Source organism: Telmatherina bonti (assembly GCF_933228915.1).
Source record: "Telmatherina bonti genome assembly, chromosome: 17".
NCBI classification, from domain to species: Eukaryota; Metazoa; Chordata; class Actinopteri; order Atheriniformes; family Telmatherinidae; genus Telmatherina; species Telmatherina bonti.
Genome location: NC_136615.1, coordinates 3,185,584 through 3,206,919, shown reverse-complemented (window position 1 = coordinate 3,206,919; position 21,336 = coordinate 3,185,584). Strand labels below are relative to the sequence as shown.

At 53.5% G+C, this 21,336-nt stretch overlaps 1 protein-coding gene across 1 annotated transcript in view; it reads right to left on the bottom strand.

Moving 5' to 3' along the window:
- The window catches only part of myo5b (myosin VB), a gene marked incomplete at both ends in the record, with an annotated part of 166,104 nt that overhangs the window by 71,545 nt on the left and 73,223 nt on the right, over nt 1–21,336 (bottom strand). Inside the window, 3 exons of the mRNA XM_079256977.1 lie at nt 8,653–8,892; nt 12,966–13,122; nt 13,345–13,556. Of these exons, the coding sequence (XP_079113103.1) occupies nt 8,653–8,892; nt 12,966–13,122; nt 13,345–13,556 (609 nt within the window). The remainder of the gene's footprint in view (nt 1–8,652; nt 8,893–12,965; nt 13,123–13,344; nt 13,557–21,336) is intronic.

The window sequence follows — 21,336 nt, the reverse complement described above, 5'->3', positions numbered from 1 at the left end:
GTTGTGTGGTGGGCATGTGGTGTGTGCTGGGCGTGTGGTTGTTGTGTTGTGGGCGTGTGGTTGTTGTGTGGTGGGCTTGTGGTTCTTGTGTGGTGCGCGTGTGGTTGTTGCGTGGTGGGCGTGTGGTTGTTGTGTGCTGGGCGTGTGGTTGTTGTGTTGTGGGCGTGTGGTTGTTGTGTGGTGCGTGTGTGGTTGTGTGGTGCGCGTGTGGTTGTTGCGTGGTGGGCGTGTGGTTGTTGTGTGCTGGACGTGTGGTTGTTGTGTGGTGCGTGTGTGGTTGTTGTGTGGTGCGCGTGTGGTTGTTGCGTGGTGGGCGTGTGGTTGTTGTGTGCTGGGCGTGTGGTTGTTGTGTGGTTGTTGCGTGGTGGGCGTGTGGTATTGTTGCGTGGTGGGCGTTTGGTATTGTTGCGTGGTATTGTGTGGTTGTTGCGTGGTGGGTGTGTGGTTGTTGTGTGCTGGGCGTGTGGTTGTTGTGTGGTGGGCGTGTGGTTGTTGTGTGGTGGGCGTGTGGTTGTTGTGTGGTTGTTGTGGTATTGTTGCGTGGTGGGCGTGTGGTTGTTGTGTGGTGCGCGTGTGGTTGTGTGGTTGTTGTGTGCTGGGCGTGTGGTTGTGTGGTGTGTGCTGGGCGTGTGGTTGTTGTGTGGTGGGCGTGTGGTTGTGTGGTGTGTGCTGGGCGTGTGGTTGTTGTGTTGTGGGCGTGTGGTTGTTGTGTGGTGGGCGTGTGGTTGTTGTGTGGTGCGTGTGTGGTTGTTGTGTGGTGCGCGTGTGGTTGTTGCGTGGTAGGCGTGTGGTTGTTGTGTGCTGGGCGTGTGGTTGTTGTGTGGTTGTTGTGGTATTGTTGCGTGGTGGGCGTGTGGTATTGTTGTGTGGTGGGCGTTTGGTTGTTGTGTGGTGGGCGTGTGGTTGTTGTGTGGTGCGCGTGTGGTTGTTGTGTGGTGGGCGTGTGGTTGTTGTGTGGTGGGCGTGTGGTTGTGTGGTGTGTGCTGGGCGTGTGGTTGTTGTGTGGTTGTTGTGTGGTGCGCGTGTGGTTGTTGTGTGGTTGTTGTGTGCTGGGCGTGTGGTTGTGTGGTGTGTGCTGGGCGTGTGGTTGTTGTGTGGTGGGCGTGTGGTTGTGTGGTGTGTGCTGGGCGTGTGGTTGTTGTGTTGTGGGCGTGTGGTTGTTGCGTGGTGGGCGTGTGGTTGTTGTGTGGTTGTTGTGTGGTTGTTGTGGTATTGTTGCGTGGTGGGCGTGTGGTATTGTTGCGTGGTGGGCATTTGGTATTGTTGCGTGGTATTGTGTGGTTGTTGTGTGGTGGGCGTGTGGTTGTTGTGTGCTGGGCGTGTGGTTGTTGTGTGGTTGTTGCGTGGTGGGCGTGTGGTTGTTGCGTGGTGGGTGTGTGGTTGTTGTGTGGTGGGTGTGTGGTTGTTGTGTGCTGGGCGTGTGGTTGTTGTGTGGTGGGCGTGTGATTGTTGTGTGGGGCGCGTGTGGTTGTTGTGTGGTTGTTGTGTGCTGGGCGTGTGGTTGTGTGGTGTGTGCTGGGCGTGTGGTTGTTGTGTGGTGGGCGTGTGGTTGTGTGGTGTGTGGTTGTTGTGTTGTGGGCGTGTGGTTGTTGTGTGGTGGGCGTGTGGTTGTTGTGTGGTGCGCGTGTGGTTGTTGCGTGGTGGGCGTGTGGTTGTTGCGTGGTGCGCGTGTGGTTGTTGCGTGGTGGGCGTGTGGTTGTTGTGTGTTTGTTGCGTTGTGGGCGTGTGGTATTGTGTGGTTGTTGCGTGGTGGGCGTGTGGTATTGTGTGGTTGTTGCGTGGTGGGCGTGTGGTATTGTGTGGTTGTTGCGTGGTGGGCGTGTGGGTGTTGCGTGGTTGTTGCGTGGTGGGTGTGTGGTTGTTGTGTGCTGGGCGTGTGGTTGTGTGGTGTGTGCTGGGCGTGTGGTTGTTGCGTGGTGGGCGTTTGGTATTGTTGCGTGGTATTGTGTGGTTGTTGCGTGGTGGGTGTGTGGTTGTTGTGTGCTGGGCGTGTGGTTGTTGTGTGGTGGGCGTGTGGTTGTTGTGTGGTGGGCGTGTGGTTGTTGTGTGGTGCGCGTGTGGTTATTGTGTGCTGGGCGTGTGGTTGTGTGGTGTGTGCTGGGCGTGTGGTTGTTGTGTGGTGGGCGTGTGGTGTGTGCTGGGCGTGTGGTTGTTGTGTTGTGGGCGTGTGGTTGTTGTGTGGTGGGCGTGTGGTTGTGTGGTGCGCGTGTGGTTGTTGCGTGGTGGGCGTGTGGTTGTTGTGTGGTGCGCGTGTGGTTGTTGCGTGGTGGGCGTGTGGTTGTTGTGTGGTGGGCGTGTGGTTGTTGTGTGGTGCGCGTGTGGTTGTTGTGTGGTTGTTGTGTGCTGGGCGTGTGGTTGTTGTGTGGTGGGCGTGTGGTTGTGTGGTGTGTGCTGGGCGTGTGGTTGTTGTGTTGTGGGCATGTGGTTGTTGTGTGGTGCGTGTGTGGTGCGCGTGTGGTTGTTGCGTGGTGGGCGTGTGGTTGTTGTGTGCTGGACGTGTGGTTGTTGTGTGGTGCGTGTGTGGTTGTTGTGTGGTGCGCGTGTGGTTGTTGCGTGGTGGGCGTGTGGTTGTTGCGTGGTTGTTGTGTGGTTGTTGTGGTATTGTTGCGTGGTGGGCGTGTGGTTGTTGTGTGGTGGGCGTGTGGTTGTTGTGTGGTGCGCGTGTGGTTGTTGTGTGGTTGTTGTGTGCTGGGCGTGTGGTTGTGTGGTGTGTGCTGGGCGTGTGGTTGTTGTGTGGTGGGCGTGTGGTTGTGTGGTGTGTGCTGGGCGTGTGGTTGTTGTGTTGTGGGCGTGTGGTTGTTGTGTGGTGCGTGTGTGGTTGTGTGGTGCGCGTGTGGTTGTTGCGTGGTGGGCGTGTGGTTGTTGTGTGCTGGACGTGTGGTTGTTGTGTGGTGCGTGTGTGGTTGTTGTGTGGTGCGTGTGTGGTTGTGTGGTGCGCGTGTGGTTGTTGCGTGGTGGGCGTGTGGTTGTTGTGTGCTGGACGTGTGGTTGTTGTGTGGTGCGTGTGTGGTTGTTGTGTGGTGCGCGTGTGGTTGTTGCGTGGTGGGCGTGTGGTTGTTGTGTGGTTGTTGTGTGGTTGTTGTGGTATTGTTGCGTGGTGGGCGTGTGGTATTGTTGCGTGGTGGGCATTTGGTATTGTTGCGTGGTATTGTGTGGTTGTTGTGTGCTGGGCGTGTGGTTGTTGTGTGGTTGTTGCGTGGTGGGCGTGTGGTTGTTGCGCGGTGGGTGTGTGGTTGTTGTGTGGTGGGTGTGTGGTTGTTGTGTGCTGGGCGTGTGGTTGTTGTGTGCTGGGCGTGTGGTTGTGTGGTGTGTGCTGGGCGTGTGGTTGTGTGGTGGGCGTGTGGTTGTGTGGTGTGTGGTTGTTGTGTTGTGGGCGTGTGGTTGTTGTGTGGTGGGCGTGTGGTTGTTGTGTGGTGCGCGTGTGGTTGTTGCGTGGTGGGCGTGTGGTTGTTGCGTGGTGCGCGTGTGGTTGTTGCGTGGTGGGCGTGTGGTTGTTGTGTGTTTGTTGCGTTGTGGGCGTGTGGTATTGTGTGGTTGTTGCGTGGTGGGCGTGTGGTATTGTGTGGTTGTTGCGTGGTGGGCGTGTGGTATTGTGTGGTTGTTGCGTGGTGGGCGTGTGGGTGTTGCGTGGTTGTTGCGTGGTGGGTGTGTGGTTGTTGTGTGCTGGGCGTGTGGTTGTGTGGTGTGTGCTGGGCGTGTGGTTGTTGCGTGGTGGGCGTTTGGTATTGTTGCGTGGTATTGTGTGGTTGTTGCGTGGTGGGTGTGTGGTTGTTGTGTGCTGGGCGTGTGGTTGTTGTGTGGTGGGCGTGTGGTTGTTGTGTGGTGGGCGTGTGGTTGTTGTGTGGTGCGCGTGTGGTTGTTGTGTGGTTGTTGTGTGCTGGGCGTGTGGTTGTGTGGTGTGTGCTGGGCGTGTGGTTGTTGTGTGGTGGGCGTGTGGTGTGTGCTGGGCGTGTGGTTGTTGTGTTGTGGGCGTGTGGTTGTTGTGTGGTGGGCGTGTGGTTGTTGTGTGGTGCGCGTGTGGTTGTTGCGTGGTGGGCGTGTGGTTGTTGTGTGGTGGGCGTGTGGTTGTTGTGTGGTGCGCGTGTGGTTGTTGCGTGGTGCGCGTGTGGTTGTTGCGTGGTGGGCGTGTGGTTGTTGTGTGGTGCGCGTGTGGTTGTTGTGTGGTTGTTGTGTGCTGGGCGTGTGGTTGTGTGGTGTGTGCTGGGCGTGTGGTTGTTGTGTGGTGGGCGTGTGGTTGTTGTGTGGTGGGCGTGTGGTTGTGTGGTGTGTGCTGGGCGTGTGGTTGTTGTGTTGTGGGCGTGTGGTTGTTGTGTGGTGCGCGTGTGGTTGTTGCGTGGTGGGCGTGTGGTTGTTGTGTGCTGGACGTGTGGTTGTTGTGTGGTGCGTGTGTGGTTGTTGTGTGGTGCGCGTGTGGTTGTTGCGTGGTGGGCGTGTGGTTGTTGTGTGGTTGTTGTGTGGTTGTTGTGGTATTGTTGCGTGGTGGGCGTGTGGTTGTTGTGTGGTGGGCGTGTGGTTGTTGTGTGGTGCGCGTGTGGTTGTTGTGTGGTTGTTGTGTGCTGGGCGTGTGGTTGTGTGGTGTGTCCTGGGCGTGTGGTTGTTGTATGGTGGGCGTGTGGTTGTGTGGTGTGTGCTGGGCGTGTGGTTGTTGTGTTGTGGGCGTGTGGTTGTTGTGTGGTGGGCGTGTGGTTGTGTGGTGTGTGCTGGGCGTGTGGTTGTTGTGTTGTGGGCGTGTGGTTGCTGTGTGGTGGGCGTGTGGTTGTGTGGTGTGTGCTGGGCGTGTGGTTGTTGTGTTGTGGGCGTGTGGTTGTTGTGTGGTGCGTGTGTGGTTGTGTGGTGCGCGTGTGGTTGTTGCGTGGTGGGCGTGTGGTTGTTGTGTGCTGGACGTGTGGTTGTTGTGTGGTGCGTGTGTGGTTGTTGTGTGGTGCGCGTGTGGTTGTTGCGTGGTGGGCGTGTGGTTGTTGTGTGGTTGTTGTGTGGTTGTTGTGGTATTGTTGCGTGGTGGGCGTGTGGTATTGTTGCGTGGTGGGCATTTGGTATTGTTGCGTGGTATTGTGTGGTTGTTGTGTGGTGGGCGTGTGGTTGTTGTGTGCTGGGCGTGTGGTTGTTGTGTGGTTGTTGCGTGGTGGGCGTGTGGTTGTTGCGTGGTGGGTGTGTGGTTGTTGTGTGGTGGGTGTGTGGTTGTTGTGTGCTGGGCGTGTGGTTGTTGTGTGGTGGGCGTGTGATTGTTGTGTGGGGCGCGTGTGGTTGTTGTGTGGTTGTTGTGTGGTGGGCGTGTGGTTGTGTGGTGTGTGCTGGGCGTGTGGTTGTTGTGTGGTGGGCGTGTGGTTGTGTGGTGTGTGGTTGTGTTGTGGGCGTGTGGTTGTTGTGTGGTGGGCGTGTGGTTGTTGTGTGGTGCGCGTGTGGTTGTTGCGTGGTGCGGGTGTGGTTGTTGCGTGGTGGGCGTGTGGTTGCTGCGTGGTGCGGGTGTGGTTGTTGCGTGGTGGGCGTGTGGTTGTTGCGTGGTGCGGGTGTGGTTGTTGCGTGGTGGGCGTGTGGTTGTTGTGTGTTTGTTGCGTTGTGGGCGTGTGGTATTGTGTGGTTGTTGCGTGGTGCGGGTGTGGTTGTTGCGTGGTGGGCGTGTGGTTGCTGCGTGGTGCGGGTGTGGTTGTTGCGTGGTGGGCGTGTGGTTGTTGTGTGTTTGTTGCGTTGTGGGCGTGTGGTATTGTGTGGTTGTTGCGTGGTGCGGGTGTGGTTGTTGCGTGGTGGGCGTGTGGTTGCTGCGTGGTGCGGGTGTGGTTGTTGCGTGGTGGGCGTGTGGTTGTTGTGTGTTTGTTGCGTTGTGGGCGTGTGGTATTGTGTGGTTGTTGCGTGGTGCGGGTGTGGTTGTTGCGTGGTGGGCGTGTGGTTGCTGCGTGGTGCGGGTGTGGTTGTTGCGTGGTGGGCGTGTGGTTGTTGTGTGTTTGTTGCGTTGTGGGCGTGTGGTATTGTGTGGTTGTTGCGTGGTGGGCGTGTGGTATTGTGTGGTTGTTGCGTGGTGGGCGTGTGGTATTGTGTGGTTGTTGCGTGGTGGGCGTGTGGGTGTTGCGTGGTGGGCGTGTGGTATTGTGTGGTTGTTGCGTGGTGGGCGTGTGGGTGTTGCGTGGTGGGCGTGTGGTATTGTGTGGTTGTTGCGTGGTGGGCGTGTGGGTGTTGCGTGGTGGGCGTGTGGTATTGTGTGGTTGTTGCGTGGTGGGCGTGTGGGTGTTGTGTGCTGGACGTGTGGTTGTTGTGTGGTGCGTGTGTGGTTGTTGTGTGGTGCGCGTGTGGTTGTTGCGTGGTGGGCGTGTGGTTGTTGTGTGGTTGTTGTGGTATTATTGCGTGGTGGGCGTGTGGTATTGTTGCGTGGTGGGCGTTTGGTATTGTTGCGTGGTATTGTGTGGTTGTTGTGTGGTGGGCGTGTGGTTGTTGTGTGCTGGGCGTGTGGTTGTTGTGTGGTGGGCGTGTGGTTGTTGTGTGGTGGGCGTGTGGTTGTTGTGTGGTTGTTGCGTGGTGGGCGTGTGGTATTGTGTGGTTGTTGCGTGGTGGGCGTGTGGTTGTTGCGTGGTGGGTGTGTGGTTGTTGTGTGGTGGGTGTGTGGTTGTTGTGTGCTGGGCGTGTGGTTGTGTGGTGTGTGCTGGGCGTGTGGTTGTTGTGTGGTGGGCGTGTGGTTGTGTGGTGTGTGGTTGTTGTGTTGTGGGCGTGTGGTTGTTGTGTGGTGGGCGTGTGGTTGTTGTGTGGTGCGCGTGTGGTTGTTGCGTGGTGGGCGTGTGGTTGTTGCGTGGTGCGCGTGTGGTTGTTGCGTGGTGGGCGTGTGGTTGTTGTGTGTTTGTTGCGTTGTGGGCGTGTGGTATTGTGTGGTTGTTGCGTTGTGGGCGTGTGGTATTGTGTGGTTGTTGCGTGGTGGGCGTGTGGGTGTTGCGTGGTGGGCGTGTGGTATTGTGTGGTTGTTGCGTGGTGGGCGTGTGGTTGTTGTGTGGTGGCCATGTGGTATTGTTGTGTTGTTGTTGCGTGGTGGGCGTGTGGTTGCTGCGTGGTGCGCGTGTGGTTGTTGCGTGGTGGGCGTGTGGTTGTTGTGTGTTTGTTGCGTTGTGGGCGTGTGGTATTGTGTGGTTGTTGCGTGGTGGGCGTGTGGTATTGTGTGGTTGTTGCGTGGTGGGCGTGTGGTATTGTGTGGTTGTTGCGTGGTGGGCGTGTGGGTGTTGCGTGGTGGGCGTGTGGTATTGTGTGGTTGTTGCGTGGTGGGCGTGTGGGTGTTGCGTGGTGGGCGTGTGGTATTGTGTGGTTGTTGCGTGGTGGGCGTGTGGGTGTTGCGTGGTGGGCGTGTGGTATTGTGTGGTTGTTGCGTGGTGGGCGTGTGGGTGTTGTGTGCTGGACGTGTGGTTGTTGTGTGGTGCGTGTGTGGTTGTTGTGTGGTGCGCGTGTGGTTGTTGCGTGGTGGGCGTGTGGTTGTTGTGTGGTTGTTGTGGTATTATTGCGTGGTGGGCGTGTGGTATTGTTGCGTGGTGGGCGTTTGGTATTGTTGCGTGGTATTGTGTGGTTGTTGTGTGGTGGGCGTGTGGTTGTTGTGTGCTGGGCGTGTGGTTGTTGTGTGGTGGGCGTGTGGTTGTTGTGTGGTGGGCGTGTGGTTGTTGTGTGGTTGTTGCGTGGTGGGCGTGTGGTATTGTGTGGTTGTTGCGTGGTGGGCGTGTGGTTGTTGCGTGGTGGGTGTGTGGTTGTTGTGTGGTGGGTGTGTGGTTGTTGTGTGCTGGGCGTGTGGTTGTGTGGTGTGTGCTGGGCGTGTGGTTGTTGTGTGGTGGGCGTGTGGTTGTGTGGTGTGTGGTTGTTGTGTTGTGGGCGTGTGGTTGTTGTGTGGTGGGCGTGTGGTTGTTGTGTGGTGCGCGTGTGGTTGTTGCGTGGTGGGCGTGTGGTTGTTGCGTGGTGCGCGTGTGGTTGTTGCGTGGTGGGCGTGTGGTTGTTGTGTGTTTGTTGCGTTGTGGGCGTGTGGTATTGTGTGGTTGTTGCGTTGTGGGCGTGTGGTATTGTGTGGTTGTTGCGTGGTGGGCGTGTGGGTGTTGCGTGGTGGGCGTGTGGTATTGTGTGGTTGTTGCGTGGTGGGCATGTGGGTGTTGCGTGGTGGGCGTGTGGTATTGTGTGGTTGTTGCGTGGTGGGCGTGTGGTTGTTGTGTGGTGGCCATGTGGTATTGTTGTGTTGTTGTTGCGCGGCGGGCGTGTGGTATTGTGTGGTTGTTGCGTGGTGGGCGTGTGGCGGGCGATTGGTGGGCGTGTGGTGGGCGTGAGGCGGGCGTGTGGCGGGCGATTGGTGGGCGTGTGGCAGGCGTGTGGCGGGCGTGTGGCGGGCGATTGGTGGGCGTGTGGTGGGCGTGTGGCGGGCGTGTGGTGGGCGTGTGGCGGGCGTGTGGTGGGCGTGTGGCGGGCGATTGGTGGGCGTGTGGCAGGCGTGTGGTGGGCGTGTGCCGGGCGTGTGGTGGGCGATTGGTGGGCGTGTGGCGGGCGTGTGGTGGGCGTGTGGCGGGCGATTGGTGGGCGTGTGGTGGGCGTGTGGCGGGCGTGTGGTGGGCGTGTGGCGGGCGTGTGGTGGGCGTGTGGCGGGCGATTGGTGGGCGTGTGGCAGGCGTGTGGTGGGCGTGTGCCGGGCGTGTGGTGGGCGTGCGCCACCTGTTCGTCCATCTTGCGCTGCAGCTGGACTATCTTGTTCTCCATCCCCGTGTTGAGCTTCTTCAGGTGTTCTGCAGACCGCGCCTCGATCTTTAGCTGCTTCAGCTGCTTTTTGGCGCGCAGACGTCTGAAGGCGCACTGGATGATGATGGCAGCGTCGCGCGCCCGTCTGAAGCGTCTCCTCACCAGCCAGCCGCGCACGTTCTTCTGGATGATCAGGGCCTTGTGGTGCAGCAGGAACTGCAGAGGACAAGTTTAGACCAGAACAGGAACACTCATCCACAATCCAGACCAAACCCGACCCACGAGGCTCAGGGACATCATGGAGGTGTTTTGGTTCTGTGGTTCTCTTGAGCTGAACTGACCCGAGTTAGGACCCAGGAAAGCATTAATCCTGGATCAGTGTTAGCATGCTGCCACCAGCTGGTCCAAACCATCATTACAGCCAACCAGAACAGGTGGAACTCTGAGGTTCTGCTGGCTTTCAGATGGACCTTTTGTAGACCTTCCTAAATGCCTGCGTCCAGATGGCTAAACATGCGTGTTGGGGACGGTTGTCACATGACATCCTCTCAGATATGCAGAGATTAAAAGAAGTGAAAGAGAAAAGCAGCGAATCAGCAGAGGAAGAACGAAGTAGAGACGTCATCTTCATGGTAGAAGAGTCAGACTTTAGTCGGCCTTTGTCTCTTCTGTTGGACTGGAAACATGTTCCTTCCAGGTGTTCATGATACATGAGAGGCTGCAGCTTCAATAATAATAATAATAATGATAATAAACAGCTGGGGGGCAGCAAGGGGCGGGGACCCTGGCGGTCCGATCCCCGACTGCAGAAGCTGGCTCTAGGGACGTGGAACGTCACCTCTCTGGTGGGGAAGGAGCCTGAGCTTGTGCGCGAGGTTGAGCGGTTCCAGCTAGATATAGTTGGACTCACCTCGACGCATGGCTTGGGCTCTGGAACCAGAACCCTCGAGAGGAGCTGGACCTTCTTCCACTCTGGAGTTGCTCATGGTGAGAGGCGCCGAGCAGGTGTGGGCATTCTCATCAGCCCCCAGCTTGGTGCCTGCACGTTGGGGTTTACCCCGGTGGATGAAAGGGTAGTTTCCCTCCGCCTCCGGGTGGGGGGACGGGTCCTGACTGTTGTCTGTGCTTATGCACCGAACAGCAGTTCAGAGTACCCACCCTTTCTGGAGGCCTTGGAGGGAGTGCTGGAGGGTGCTCCTTCTGGGGACTCCATTGTTCTGCTGGGGGACTTCTATGCTCACGTGGGCAATGACAGTGAGACCTGGAGGGGAGTGATTGGGAGGCATGGTCCCCCCCCCTCTGAACCCAAATGGTGTTTTGTTATTGGACTTCTGTGCTCGTCATGGATTGTCCATAACGAACACCATGTTCCAGCATAAGAGTGTCCATATGTACACCTGGCATCAGGATTCCCTGGGCCGCAGTTCGATGATCAATTTTGTAGTCGTATCGTCGGACCTGCGGCCACATGCCTTGGACACTCGGGTGAAGAGGGGGGCGGAGCTTCAACTGATCACCACCTGGTGGTGAGTTGGCTCAGATGGTGGGGGAGGAGGCCGGTCAGATCTGGCAGGCCCAAACGTGTTGTGAGGGTCTGCTGGGAACGTCTGGCTGAGTCCCCCGTCAGAGCGAGCTTCAACTCCCACCTTCAGCAGAGCTTCAACAATGTCCCGAGTGAGGTGGGGGACATTGAGTCCGAATGGGCTGTGTTCCATGCCTCTATTGCTGAGGCGGCCGGCCGGAGCTGTGGCTGTAAGGTCGTTGGTGCCTGTCGTGGCGGTAATCCCAGGACTCGTTGGTGGACACCAGCAGTGAGGGATGCCGTCAAGCTGAAGAAGGAGTCCTATCGGGCCTTCTTGGCCTGTGGGACTCTGGAGGCAGCTGATGGGTACCGACGGGCTAAGCGGCATGCGGCTTCGGCTGTTGCCGAGGCAAAAATTCGGGCATGGGAGGAGTTCGGCGAGGCCATGGAGAAAGACTTCTGGACGGCTTCGAGGAGATTCTGGTCCACCATCCGGCGGCTCAGGAGGGGGAAGCAGTGCTCCATCAATACTGTGTACAGTGGAGGTGGGGAGCTGCTGACCTCAACTCGGGACGTTGTGGGTCGGTGGAGGGAATACTTCGAAGACCTCCTCAATCCTACCAACACGTCTTCCGATGAGGAAGCAGAGCTGGCGGACTCAGGGGTGGGCTCTCCTATCTCTGGGACTGAAGTCGCTGAGGTGGTCAAAAAGCTCCTTGGCGGCAAGGCCCCGGGGGTGGATGAGATCCGCCCGGAGTTCCTTAAGGCTCTGCATGCTGTGGGGCTGTCCTGGCTGACACGCCTCTGCAGCATCGCGTGGACATCGGGGGCAGTACCGCTGGACTGGCAGACCGGGGTGGTGGTCCCCTTTTTAAGAAGGGGGACCGGAGGGTGTGTTCCAATTACAGGGGAATCACACTCCTCAGCCTCCCTGGTAAGGTCTATTCAGGGGTCCTGGAGAGGAGGGTCCGCCGGATAGTTGAATCTCGGATTGAGGAGGAGCAGTGTGGTTTTCGTCCTGGTCGCGGAACAGTGGACCAGCTCTATACCCTCTTTGGGGTCCTGGAGGGGGCATGGGAGTTTGCCCAACCAGTCTACATGTGCTTTGTGGACCTGAAGAAGGCATTCGACCGTGTCCCCCGGGGGCTCCTGTGGGGGGTACTCCAGGAGTATGGGGTACCGGACCCCCTTGTACGAGCTGTCTGGTCCCTGTACGACAGGTGTCAGAGCTTGGTCCACATTGCCGGTAGTAAGTCGGATTAGTTTCCGGTGAGGGTTGGACTCCGCCAAGGCTGCCCTTTATCACCGATTCTGTTCATAGCTTATATGGACAGAATTTCTAGGCGCAGCCGAGGTGTTGAGGGGATCCGGCTTGGTGGCCTCAGGATTGGGTTCCTGCTTTTTGCAGATGACGTGGTCCTGTTGGCTTCATCTGGTCGTGATCTCCAGCTCTCACTTGAGCGATTCGCGGCCGAGTGTGAAGCGGCTGGGAAGAGAATCAGCACCTCAAAATCTGAGACCATGGTCCTCAGCCGGAATGGGGTGGATTGTCCTCTCCGGGTCGGGAGTCAGGTCCTGCCTCAAGTGGAGGAGTTTAAATATCTCGGGGTCTTGTTCACGAGTGAGGGAAGGATGGAGCGTGAGATGGACAGACGGATTGGTGCTGCGTCTGCAGTAATGCGGACTCTGCGTCGGTCTGTCGTGGTGAAGAAGGAGCTGAGCCAGAAGGCGAAGCTCTCCATTTACCAGTCGATCTACGTTCCTACCCTCACCTATGGTCATGAGCTGTGGGTCGTGACCGAAACAACGAGATCTCGTATACAGGCGGCTGAAATGGGTTTCCTCCGCAGGGTGGCCGGGCTCTCCCTTAGAGATAGGGTGAGGAGCTCGGTCATCCGGGAGGAGATCAGAGTAGAGCCGCTGCTCCTCCGCATCGAGAGGAGCCAGTTGAGGTGGCTCGGGCATCTGGTCAGGATGCCTCCTGGACCTCCCTGGTGAGGTGTTCCAGGCACGTCTCTCTGGGAGGAGACCCCGGGGAAGACCCAGGACACGCTGGAGGGATTACATCTCTCGGCTGGCCTGGGAACGCCTCGGGATCCCCCCGCAGAGTTGGCAAATGTGGCTGGGGAGAGGGAAGTCTGGGCTTCCCTGCTGAGGCTGCTGCCCCCGCGACCCGACCCTGGATAAGCAGCAGAAGATGGATGGATGGATGGATGGATGGATGATAATAAACAATAATCAGAATCAATAATAAACTCTTCCAACTAAAATATTTCTTCTTTTACATTAAAACATTTAACAAAAAAACATATATTTTAAATATGATCCTCATCTCCACGGTGATGTAAAGGATCTCCGTTGGACTGGTGAACCTGAAGAGCAGTGTGGTTTTTGTCCTGGTCGCAGACCAGTTCTACACCTTCTGGGGGATCTAGAAGGGGGGTGGGACTTGGTCCAAGCATGTGTCGTGTGGACCTGGAGAAAAGCTCCAGATAGGTCAGCGAGAGGAGACGTTATTGATCAGGAAACGTCTCCGTCCCACTAACCAAACCAACGTCTCCAAGCCTTCTGATTGGCTGCTAACGTGATGTAATCCTCTCGTGGGACTAGTGGATAAACTCAGCGTGACGATCGTCGACATTACTGAAAGTTCTAAATGGTCTTTTTTGTCTTTTTCCTCTGAAGCATCAAAATGCTTTGGATCCGGTCCTGGATAAAAGTCTGAAACAGAACCGTGATCCGATTGGATCTGCAACCTGAGTCCTACCTCCCAGTAGATCCGGCGTGTGAACATTCCCCGGGTAAAAGCCTGGATGGTGACAGCGGCCCGTCTCACCCTCAGGTACGCCCGACGCTCCCTCACCATGCGGAACCGTTTCTGACAGATGAGGGCGGCCCGGTTCCGACGCAGGAACTCAGCATACCTGAACGAAAACACAGCGGCATGTCTGAGAAGATACCTGAGAGCCTCATCACCTGGTTCTCCTGACACCCAAACATTGGCAGGTGTGATGCCATCCGTCAGTATAAACTGCTGGCCCGGTTCTACAGGTGAACCCATCAGGCCCGGATACAGTTTGGTCATCATCAGAACGTCCTGGTTACACTGGAAGTGGCCACATGACCTGGTGAGGAGCAGAACTCACCTGCGAGCCAGGTGTCCTCGGCCGTATCGCTGCAGGATGATGGCGGATTTACGGATCTTTCGGTACCGGATTCTCTGAAGCCATCCTCGGACCGTCTTCTGGATCTTGATGCAGGCTGAACGGAACTTATCAGCACGAAGCTTCTCCAGGTACGCCACCTGGCCGGCACGGAAGAAGATCTTTGTCTTTCCAAACTGGAACATGTCGGGTTCCTGTGGCACAGATAGAACCAGATCACGAGGAGACAGAACCAAAGCACGAAGAGAGCCGGAGAACATCTGAGGAACAGCAGAAAGAGAACTGGAAAACATCTGAGGAACAGATGGAAGAGAACCGGAGAACGTCTGAGGAACAGCTGGAAGAGAACTGGAGAACATCTGAGGAACAACTGGAAGAGAAAAGGAGAACGTCTCAGGAACAGCTGGAAGAGAGCCGGAGAACGCCTGAGGAACAGTAAGAAGAGAACTGGAGAACGTCTGAGAAACAGCTTGAAGAGAGCCGGAGAACGTCTGAGGAACAGCTGGAAGAGAACTGGAGAACATCTGAGGAACAACTGGAAGAGAAAAGGAGAACGTCTCAGGAACAGCTGGAAGAGAGCCGGAGAACGCCTGAGGAACAGTAAGAAGAGAACTGGAGAACGTCTGAGAAACAGCTTGAAGAGAGCCGGAAAACGTCTGAGGAACAATAGGAAGAGAACTGGTGAACGTCTGAGGAACAGCTGGAAGAGAACTGGTGAACATCTGAGGAACAGTTGGAAGAGAACTGGAGAACATCTGAGGAACAGTTGGAAGAGAACTGGAGAACATCTGAGGAACAGCAGGAAGAGAACTGGAAAACATCTGAGGAACAGTTGGAAGAGAACTGGAGAACATCTGAGGAACAGTTGGAAGAGAACTGGAGAACATCTGAGGAACAGCTGGAAGAGAACTGGAGAACATCTGAGGAACAGCAGGAAGAGAACTGGAGAACATCTGAGGAACAGTTGGAAGAGAACTGTTGAACATCTGAGGAACAGTAGGAAGAGAGCCGGAGAACATCTGAGGAACAGTTGGAAGAGAACTGGAGAACATCTGAGGAACAGTTGGAAGAGAACTGGTGAACATCTGAGGAACAGTTGGAAGAGAACTGGAGAACATCTGAGCAAAAGCAGGAAGAGAACTGGTGAACATCTGAGGAACAGCAGGAAGAGAACTGGAGAACATCTGAGCAAAAGCAGGAAGAGAACTGGAGAACATCTGAGGAACAGCTGGAAGAGAACTGGAGAACATCTGAGGAACAGCAGGAAGAGAACTGGAGAACATCTGAGGAACAGCTGGAAGAGAACTGGAGAACATCTGAGGAACAGTTGGAAGAGAACTGGTGAACATCTGAGGAACAGCAGGAAGATAACTGGTGAACATCTGAGGAACAGCAGGAAGATAACTGGTGAACATCTGAGGAACAGCAGGAAGATAACTGGTGAACATCTGAGGAACAGCAGGAAGATAACTGGTGAACATCTGAGGAACAGCAGGAAGAGAACTGGAGAACATCCGAGGAACAGCAGGAACAAAACCGGAGAACCTCTGAGGAACAGCTGGAAGAGAACTGGAGAACATCTGAGGAACAGTTGGAAGAGAATTGGAGAACATCTGAGGAACAGCAGGAAGAGAACTGGAGAACATCTGAGGAACAGTTGGAAGGGAACTGGAGAACATCTGAGGAACAGCAGGAAGAGAACTGGAGAACATCTGAGGAACAGTTGGAAGAGAACTGGAGAACATCTGAGGAACAGTTGGAAGAGAACTGGAGAACATCTGAGGAACAGCAGGAAGAGAACTGGAGAACATCTGAGGAACAGCAGGAAGAGAACTGGAGAACATCTGAGGAACAGCTGGAAGAGAACTGGAGAACATCTGAGGAACAGTTGGAAGAGAACTGGAGAACATCTGAGGAACAGCAGGAAGAGAACATCTGAGGAATGGAACTGAAGAACATCTGAGGAACAGCAGGAAGAGAACTGGAGAACATCTGAGGAACAGCTGGAAGAGAACTGGAGAACATCTGAGGAACAGCAGGAAGAGAACTGAAGAACATCTGAGGAACAGCAGGAAGAGAACTGGAGAACATCTGAGGAACAGTAGGAAGAGTACATCTGAGGAACAGTTGGAAGAGAACTGAAGAACATCTGAGGAACAGTTGGAAGAGAACTGGAGAACATCTGAGGAACAGCAGGAAGAGAACTGGAGAACATCTGAGGAACAGTTGGAAGAGAACTGGAGAACATCTGAGGAACAGCTGGAAGAGAACTGGTGAACATCTGAGGAACAGTAGGAAGAGAACTGGTGAACATCTGAGGAACAGTTGGAAGAGAACTGGTGAACATCTGAGGAACAGCTGGAAGAGAACTGGAGAACATCTGAGGAACAGTTGGAAGAGAACTGGAGAACATCTGAGGAACAGCAGGAAGAGAACTGGAGAACATCTGAGGAACAGCAGGAAGAGAACTGGAGAACATCTGAGGAACAGCAGGAAGAGAACTGGAGAACATCTGAGGAACAGCAAGAAGAGAATTGGAGAACATCTGAGGAACAGCAGGAAGAGAACTGGAGAACATCTGAGGAACAGTTGGAAGAGAACTGGAGAACATCTGAGGAACTAAAGGAAGATAACTGGTGAACATCTGAGGAACAGCAGGAAGAGAACTGGAGAACATCCGAGGAACAGCAGGAACAAAACCGGAGAACGTCTGAGGAACAGCTGGAAGAGAACTGGAGAACATCTGAGGAACTAAAGGAAGATAACTGGTGAACATCTGAGGAACAGTAGGAAGAGAACATCTGAGGAACAGCAGGGAGAGAACTGAAGAACATCTGAGGAACAGCAGGAAGAGAACTGGAGAACATCTGAGGAACAGCTGGAAGAGAACTGGAGAACATCTGAGGAACAGTTGGAAGAGAACTGGAGAACATCTGAGGAACAGCAGGAAGAGAACTGGAGAACATCTGAGGAACAGTAGGAAGAGTACATCTGAGGAACAGTTGGAAGAGAATTGAAGAACATCTGAGGAACAGTTGGAAGAGAACTGGAGAACATCTGAGGAACAGTTAGAAGAGAACTGGTGAACATCTGAGGAACAGCAGGAAGAGAACTGGAGAACATCTGAGGAACAGCTGGAAGAGAACTGGACAACATCTGAGGAACAGTTAGAAGAGAACTGGTGAACATCTGAGGAACAGCAGGAAGAGAACTGGAGAACATCTGAGGAACAGTTAGAAGAGAACTGGTGAACATCTGAGGAACAGCAGGAAGATAACTGGTGAACATCTGAGGAACTAAAGGAAGAGAACTGGAGAACATCTGAGGAACAGCAGGAAGAGAACTGGAGAACATCTGAGGAACAGCAGGAAGAGAACTGGAGAACATCTGAGGAACAGCAGGAAGAGACCTGGAGAACATCTGAGGAACAGCTGGAAGAGAACTGGTGAACATCTGAGGAACAGTTGGAAGAGAACTGGAGAACATCTGAGGAACAGTTGGAAGAGAACTGGTGAACATCTGAGGAACAGCTGGAAGAGAACTGGAGAACATCTGAGGAACAGTTGGAAGAGAACTGGTGAACATCTGAGGAACAGCAGGAAGAGAACTGGAGAACATCTGAGGAACAGTTGGAAGAGAACTGGTGAACATCTGAGGAACAGTTGGAAGAGAACTGGAGAACATCTGAGGAACAGTTGGAAGAGAACTGGTGAACATCTGAGGAACAGCAGGAAGAGAACTGGAGAACATCTGAGGAACAGTTGGAAGAGAACTGGTGAACATCTGAGGAACAGCAGGAAGATAACTGGTGAACATCTGAGGAACAGCAGGAAGATAACTGGTGAACATCTGAGGAACAGCAGGAAGAGAACTGGAGAACATCCGAGGAACAGCAGGAACAAAACCGGACAACCTCTGAGGAACAGCTGGAAGAGAACTGGAGAACATCTGAGGAACAGCAGGAAGAGAACTGGAGAACATCTGAGGAACAGCTGGAAGAGAACTGGAGAACATCTGAGGAACAGCAGGAAGAGAACTGAAGAACATCTGAGGAACAGCAGGAAGAGAACTGGAGAACATCTGAGGAACAGTAGGAAGAGTACATCTGAGGAACAGTTGGAAGAGAACTGAAGAACATCTGAGGAACAGTTGGAAGAGAACTGGAGAACATCTGAGGAACAGCAGGAAGAGAACTGGAGAACATCTGAGGAACAGTTGGAAGAGAACTGGAGAACATCTGAGGAACAGCTGGAAGAGAACTGGTGAACATTTGAGGAACAGTAGGAAGAGAACTGGTGAACATCTGAGGAACAGTTGGAAGAGAACTGGTGAACATCTGAGGAACAGCTGGAAGAGAACTGGAGAACATCTGAGGAACAGTTGGAAGAGAACTGGAGAACATCTGAGGAACAGCAGGAAGAGAACTGGAGAACATCTGAGGAACAGCAGGAAGAGAACTGGAGAACATCTGAGGAACAGCAGGAAGAGAACTGGAGAACATCTGAGGAACAGCAAGAAGAGAATTGGAGAACATCTGAGGAACAGCAGGAAGAGAACTGGAGAACATCTGAGGAACAGTTGGAAGAGAACTGGAGAACATCTGAGGAACTAAAGGAAGATAACTGGTGAACATCTGAGGAACAGCAGGAAGAGAACTGGAGAACATCCGAGGAACAGCAGGAACAAAACCGGAGAACGTCTGAGGAACAGCTGGAAGAGAACTGGAGAACATCTGAGGAACAGTTGGAAGAGAATTGGAGAACATCTGAGGAACAGCAGGAAGAGAACTGGAGAACATCTGAGGAACAGTTGGAAGGGAACTGGAGAACATCTGAGGAACAGCAGGAAGAGAACTGGAGAACATCTGAGGAACAGTTGGAAGAGAACTGGAGAACATCTGAGGAACAGCAGGAAGAGAAATGGAGAACATCTGAGGAACAGTAGGAAGAGAACATCTGAGGAACAGCAGGGAGAGAACTGAAGAACATCTGAGGAACAGCAGGAAGAGAACTGGAGAACATCTGAGGAACAGCTGGAAGAGAACTGGAGAACATCTGAGGAACAGTTGGAAGAGAACTGGAGAACATCTGAGGAACAGCAGGAAGAGAACTGGAGAACATCTGAGGAACAGTAGGAAGAGTACATCTGAGGAACAGTTGGAAGAGAATTGAAGAACATCTGAGGAACAGTTGGAAGAGAACTGGAGAACATCTGAGGAACAGTTAGAAGAGAACTGGTGAACATCTGAGGAACAGCAGGAAGAGAACTGGAGAACATCTGAGGAACAGCTGGAAGAGAACTGGACAACATCTGAGGAACAGTTAGAAGAGAACTGGTGAACATCTGAGGAACAGCAGGAAGAGAACTGGAGAACATCTGAGGAACAGTTAGAAGAGAACTGGTGAACATCTGAGGAACAGCAGGAAGATAACTGGTGAACATCTGAGGAACTAAAGGAAGAGAACTGGAGAACATCTGAGGAACTAAAGGAAGAGAACTGGAGAACATCTGAGGAACAGCAGGAAGAGAACTGGAGAACATCTGAGGAACAGCAGGAAGAGAACTGGAGAACATCTGAGGAACAGCAGGAAGAGACCTGGAGAACATCTGAGGAACAGCTGGAAGAGAACTGGTGAACATCTGAGGAACAGTTGGAAGAGAACTGGAGAACATCTGAGGAACAGTTGGAAGAGAACTGGTGAACATCTGAGGAACAGCTGGAAGAGAACTGGAGAACATCTGAGGAACAGTTGGAAGAGAACTGGTGAACATCTGAGGAACAGCAGGAAGAGAACTGGAGAACATCTGAGGAACAGTTGGAAGAGAACTGGTGAACATCTGAGGAACAGTTGGAAGAGAACTGGAGAACATCTGAGGAACAGTTGGAAGAGAACTGGTGAACATCTGAGGAACAGCAGGAAGAGAACTGGAGAACATCTGAGGAACAGTTGGAAGAGAACTGGTGAACATCTGAGGAACAGCAGGAAGAGAACTGGAGAACATCTGAGGAACAGCTGGAAGAGAACTGGAGAACATCTGAGGAACAGCTGCAAGATAACTGGTGAACATCTGAGGAACTAAAGGAAGAGAACTGGAGAACATCTGAGGAACAGTTGGAAGAGAACTGGTGAACATCTGAGGAACTAAAGGAAGAGAACTGGAGAACATCTGAGGAACAGCAGGAAGAGAACTGGAGAACATCTGAGGAACAGCAGGAAGAGAACTGGAGAACATCTGAGGAACAGCAGGAAGAGAACTGGAGAACATCTGAGGAACAGCTGGAAGAGAACTGGTGAACATCTGAGGAACTAAAGGAAGAGAACTGGAGAACATCTGAGGAACAGTTGGAAGAGAACTGGAGAACATCTGAGGAACAGCTGGAAGAGAACTGGAGAACATCTGAGGAACAGCAGGAAGAGAACAGGAGAACATCTGAGGAACAGTTGGAAGAGAACTGGTGAACATCTGAGGAACAGCAGGAAGAGAACTGGAGAACATCTGAGGAACAGCTGGAAGAGAACTGGTGAACATCTGAGGAACTAAAGGAAGAGAACTGGAGAACATCTGAGGAACAGTTGGAAGAGAACTGGAGAACATCTGAGGAACAGCTGGAAGAGAACTGGAGAACATCTGAGGAACAGCTGGAAGAGAACTGGTGAACATCTGAGGAACAGCTGGAAGAGAACTGGTGAACATCTGAGGAACTAAAGGAAGAGAACTGGAGAACATCTGAGGAACAGCAGGAGGAGAACTGGAGAACATCTGAGGAACAGCAGGAAGAGAACTGGAGAACATCTGAGGAACAGTTGGAAGAGAACTGGAGAACATCTGAGGAACAGTTGGAAGAGAACATCTGAGGAACAGCAGGAAGAGAACTCAAGAACATCTGAGGAACTAAAGGAAGAGAACTGGAGAACATCTGAGGAACAGTTGGAACAGAACTGGAGAACATCTGAGGAACAGCAGGAAGAGAACTGGAGAACATCTGAGGAACAGTAGGAAGAGTACATCTGAGGAACAGTTGGAAGAGAACTGAAGAACATCTGAGGAACAGTTGGAAGAGAACTGGAGAACATCTGAGGAACAGTTAGAAGAGAACTGGTGAACATCTCAGGAACAGCAGGAAGAGAACTGGAGAACATCTGAGGAACTAAAGGAAGATAACTGGTGAACATCTGAGGAACAGCAGGAAGAGAACTGGAGAACATCCGAGGAACAGCAGGAACAAAACCGGAGAACGTCTGAGGAACAGCTGGAAGAGAACTGGAGAACATCTGAGGAACAGTTGGAAGAGAATTGGAGAACATCTGAGGAACAGCAGGAAGAGAACTGGAGAACATCTGAGGAACAGCAGGAAGAGAACTGGAGAACATCTGAGGAACAGTTGGAAGGGAACTGGAGAACATCTGAGGAACAGCAGGAAGAGAACTGGAGAACATCTGAGGAACAGTTGGAAGAGAACTGGAGAACATCTGAGGAACAGCAGGAAGAGAAATGGAGAACATCTGAGGAACAGTAGGAAGAGAACATCTGAGGAACAGCAGGAAGAGAACTGAAGAACATCTGAGGAACAGCAGGAAGAGAACTGGAGAACATCTGAGGAACTAAAGGAAGAGAACTGGAGAACATCTGAGGAACAGTTGGAAGAGAACTGGAGAACATCTGAGGAACAGCAGGAAGAGAACTGGAGAACATCTGAGGAACAGTAGGAAGAGTACATCTGAGGAACAGTTGGAAGAGAACTGAAGAACATCTGAGGAACAGTTGGAAGAGAACTGGAGAACATCTGAGGAACAGTTAGAAGAGAACTGGTGAACATCTGAGGAACAGCAGGAAGAGAACTGGAGAACATCTGAGGAACAGCTGGAAGAGAACTGGACAACATCTGAGGAACAGTTAGAAGAGAACTGGTGAACATCTGAGGAACAGCAGGAAGAGAACTGGAGAACATCTGAGGAACAGTTAGAAGAGAAC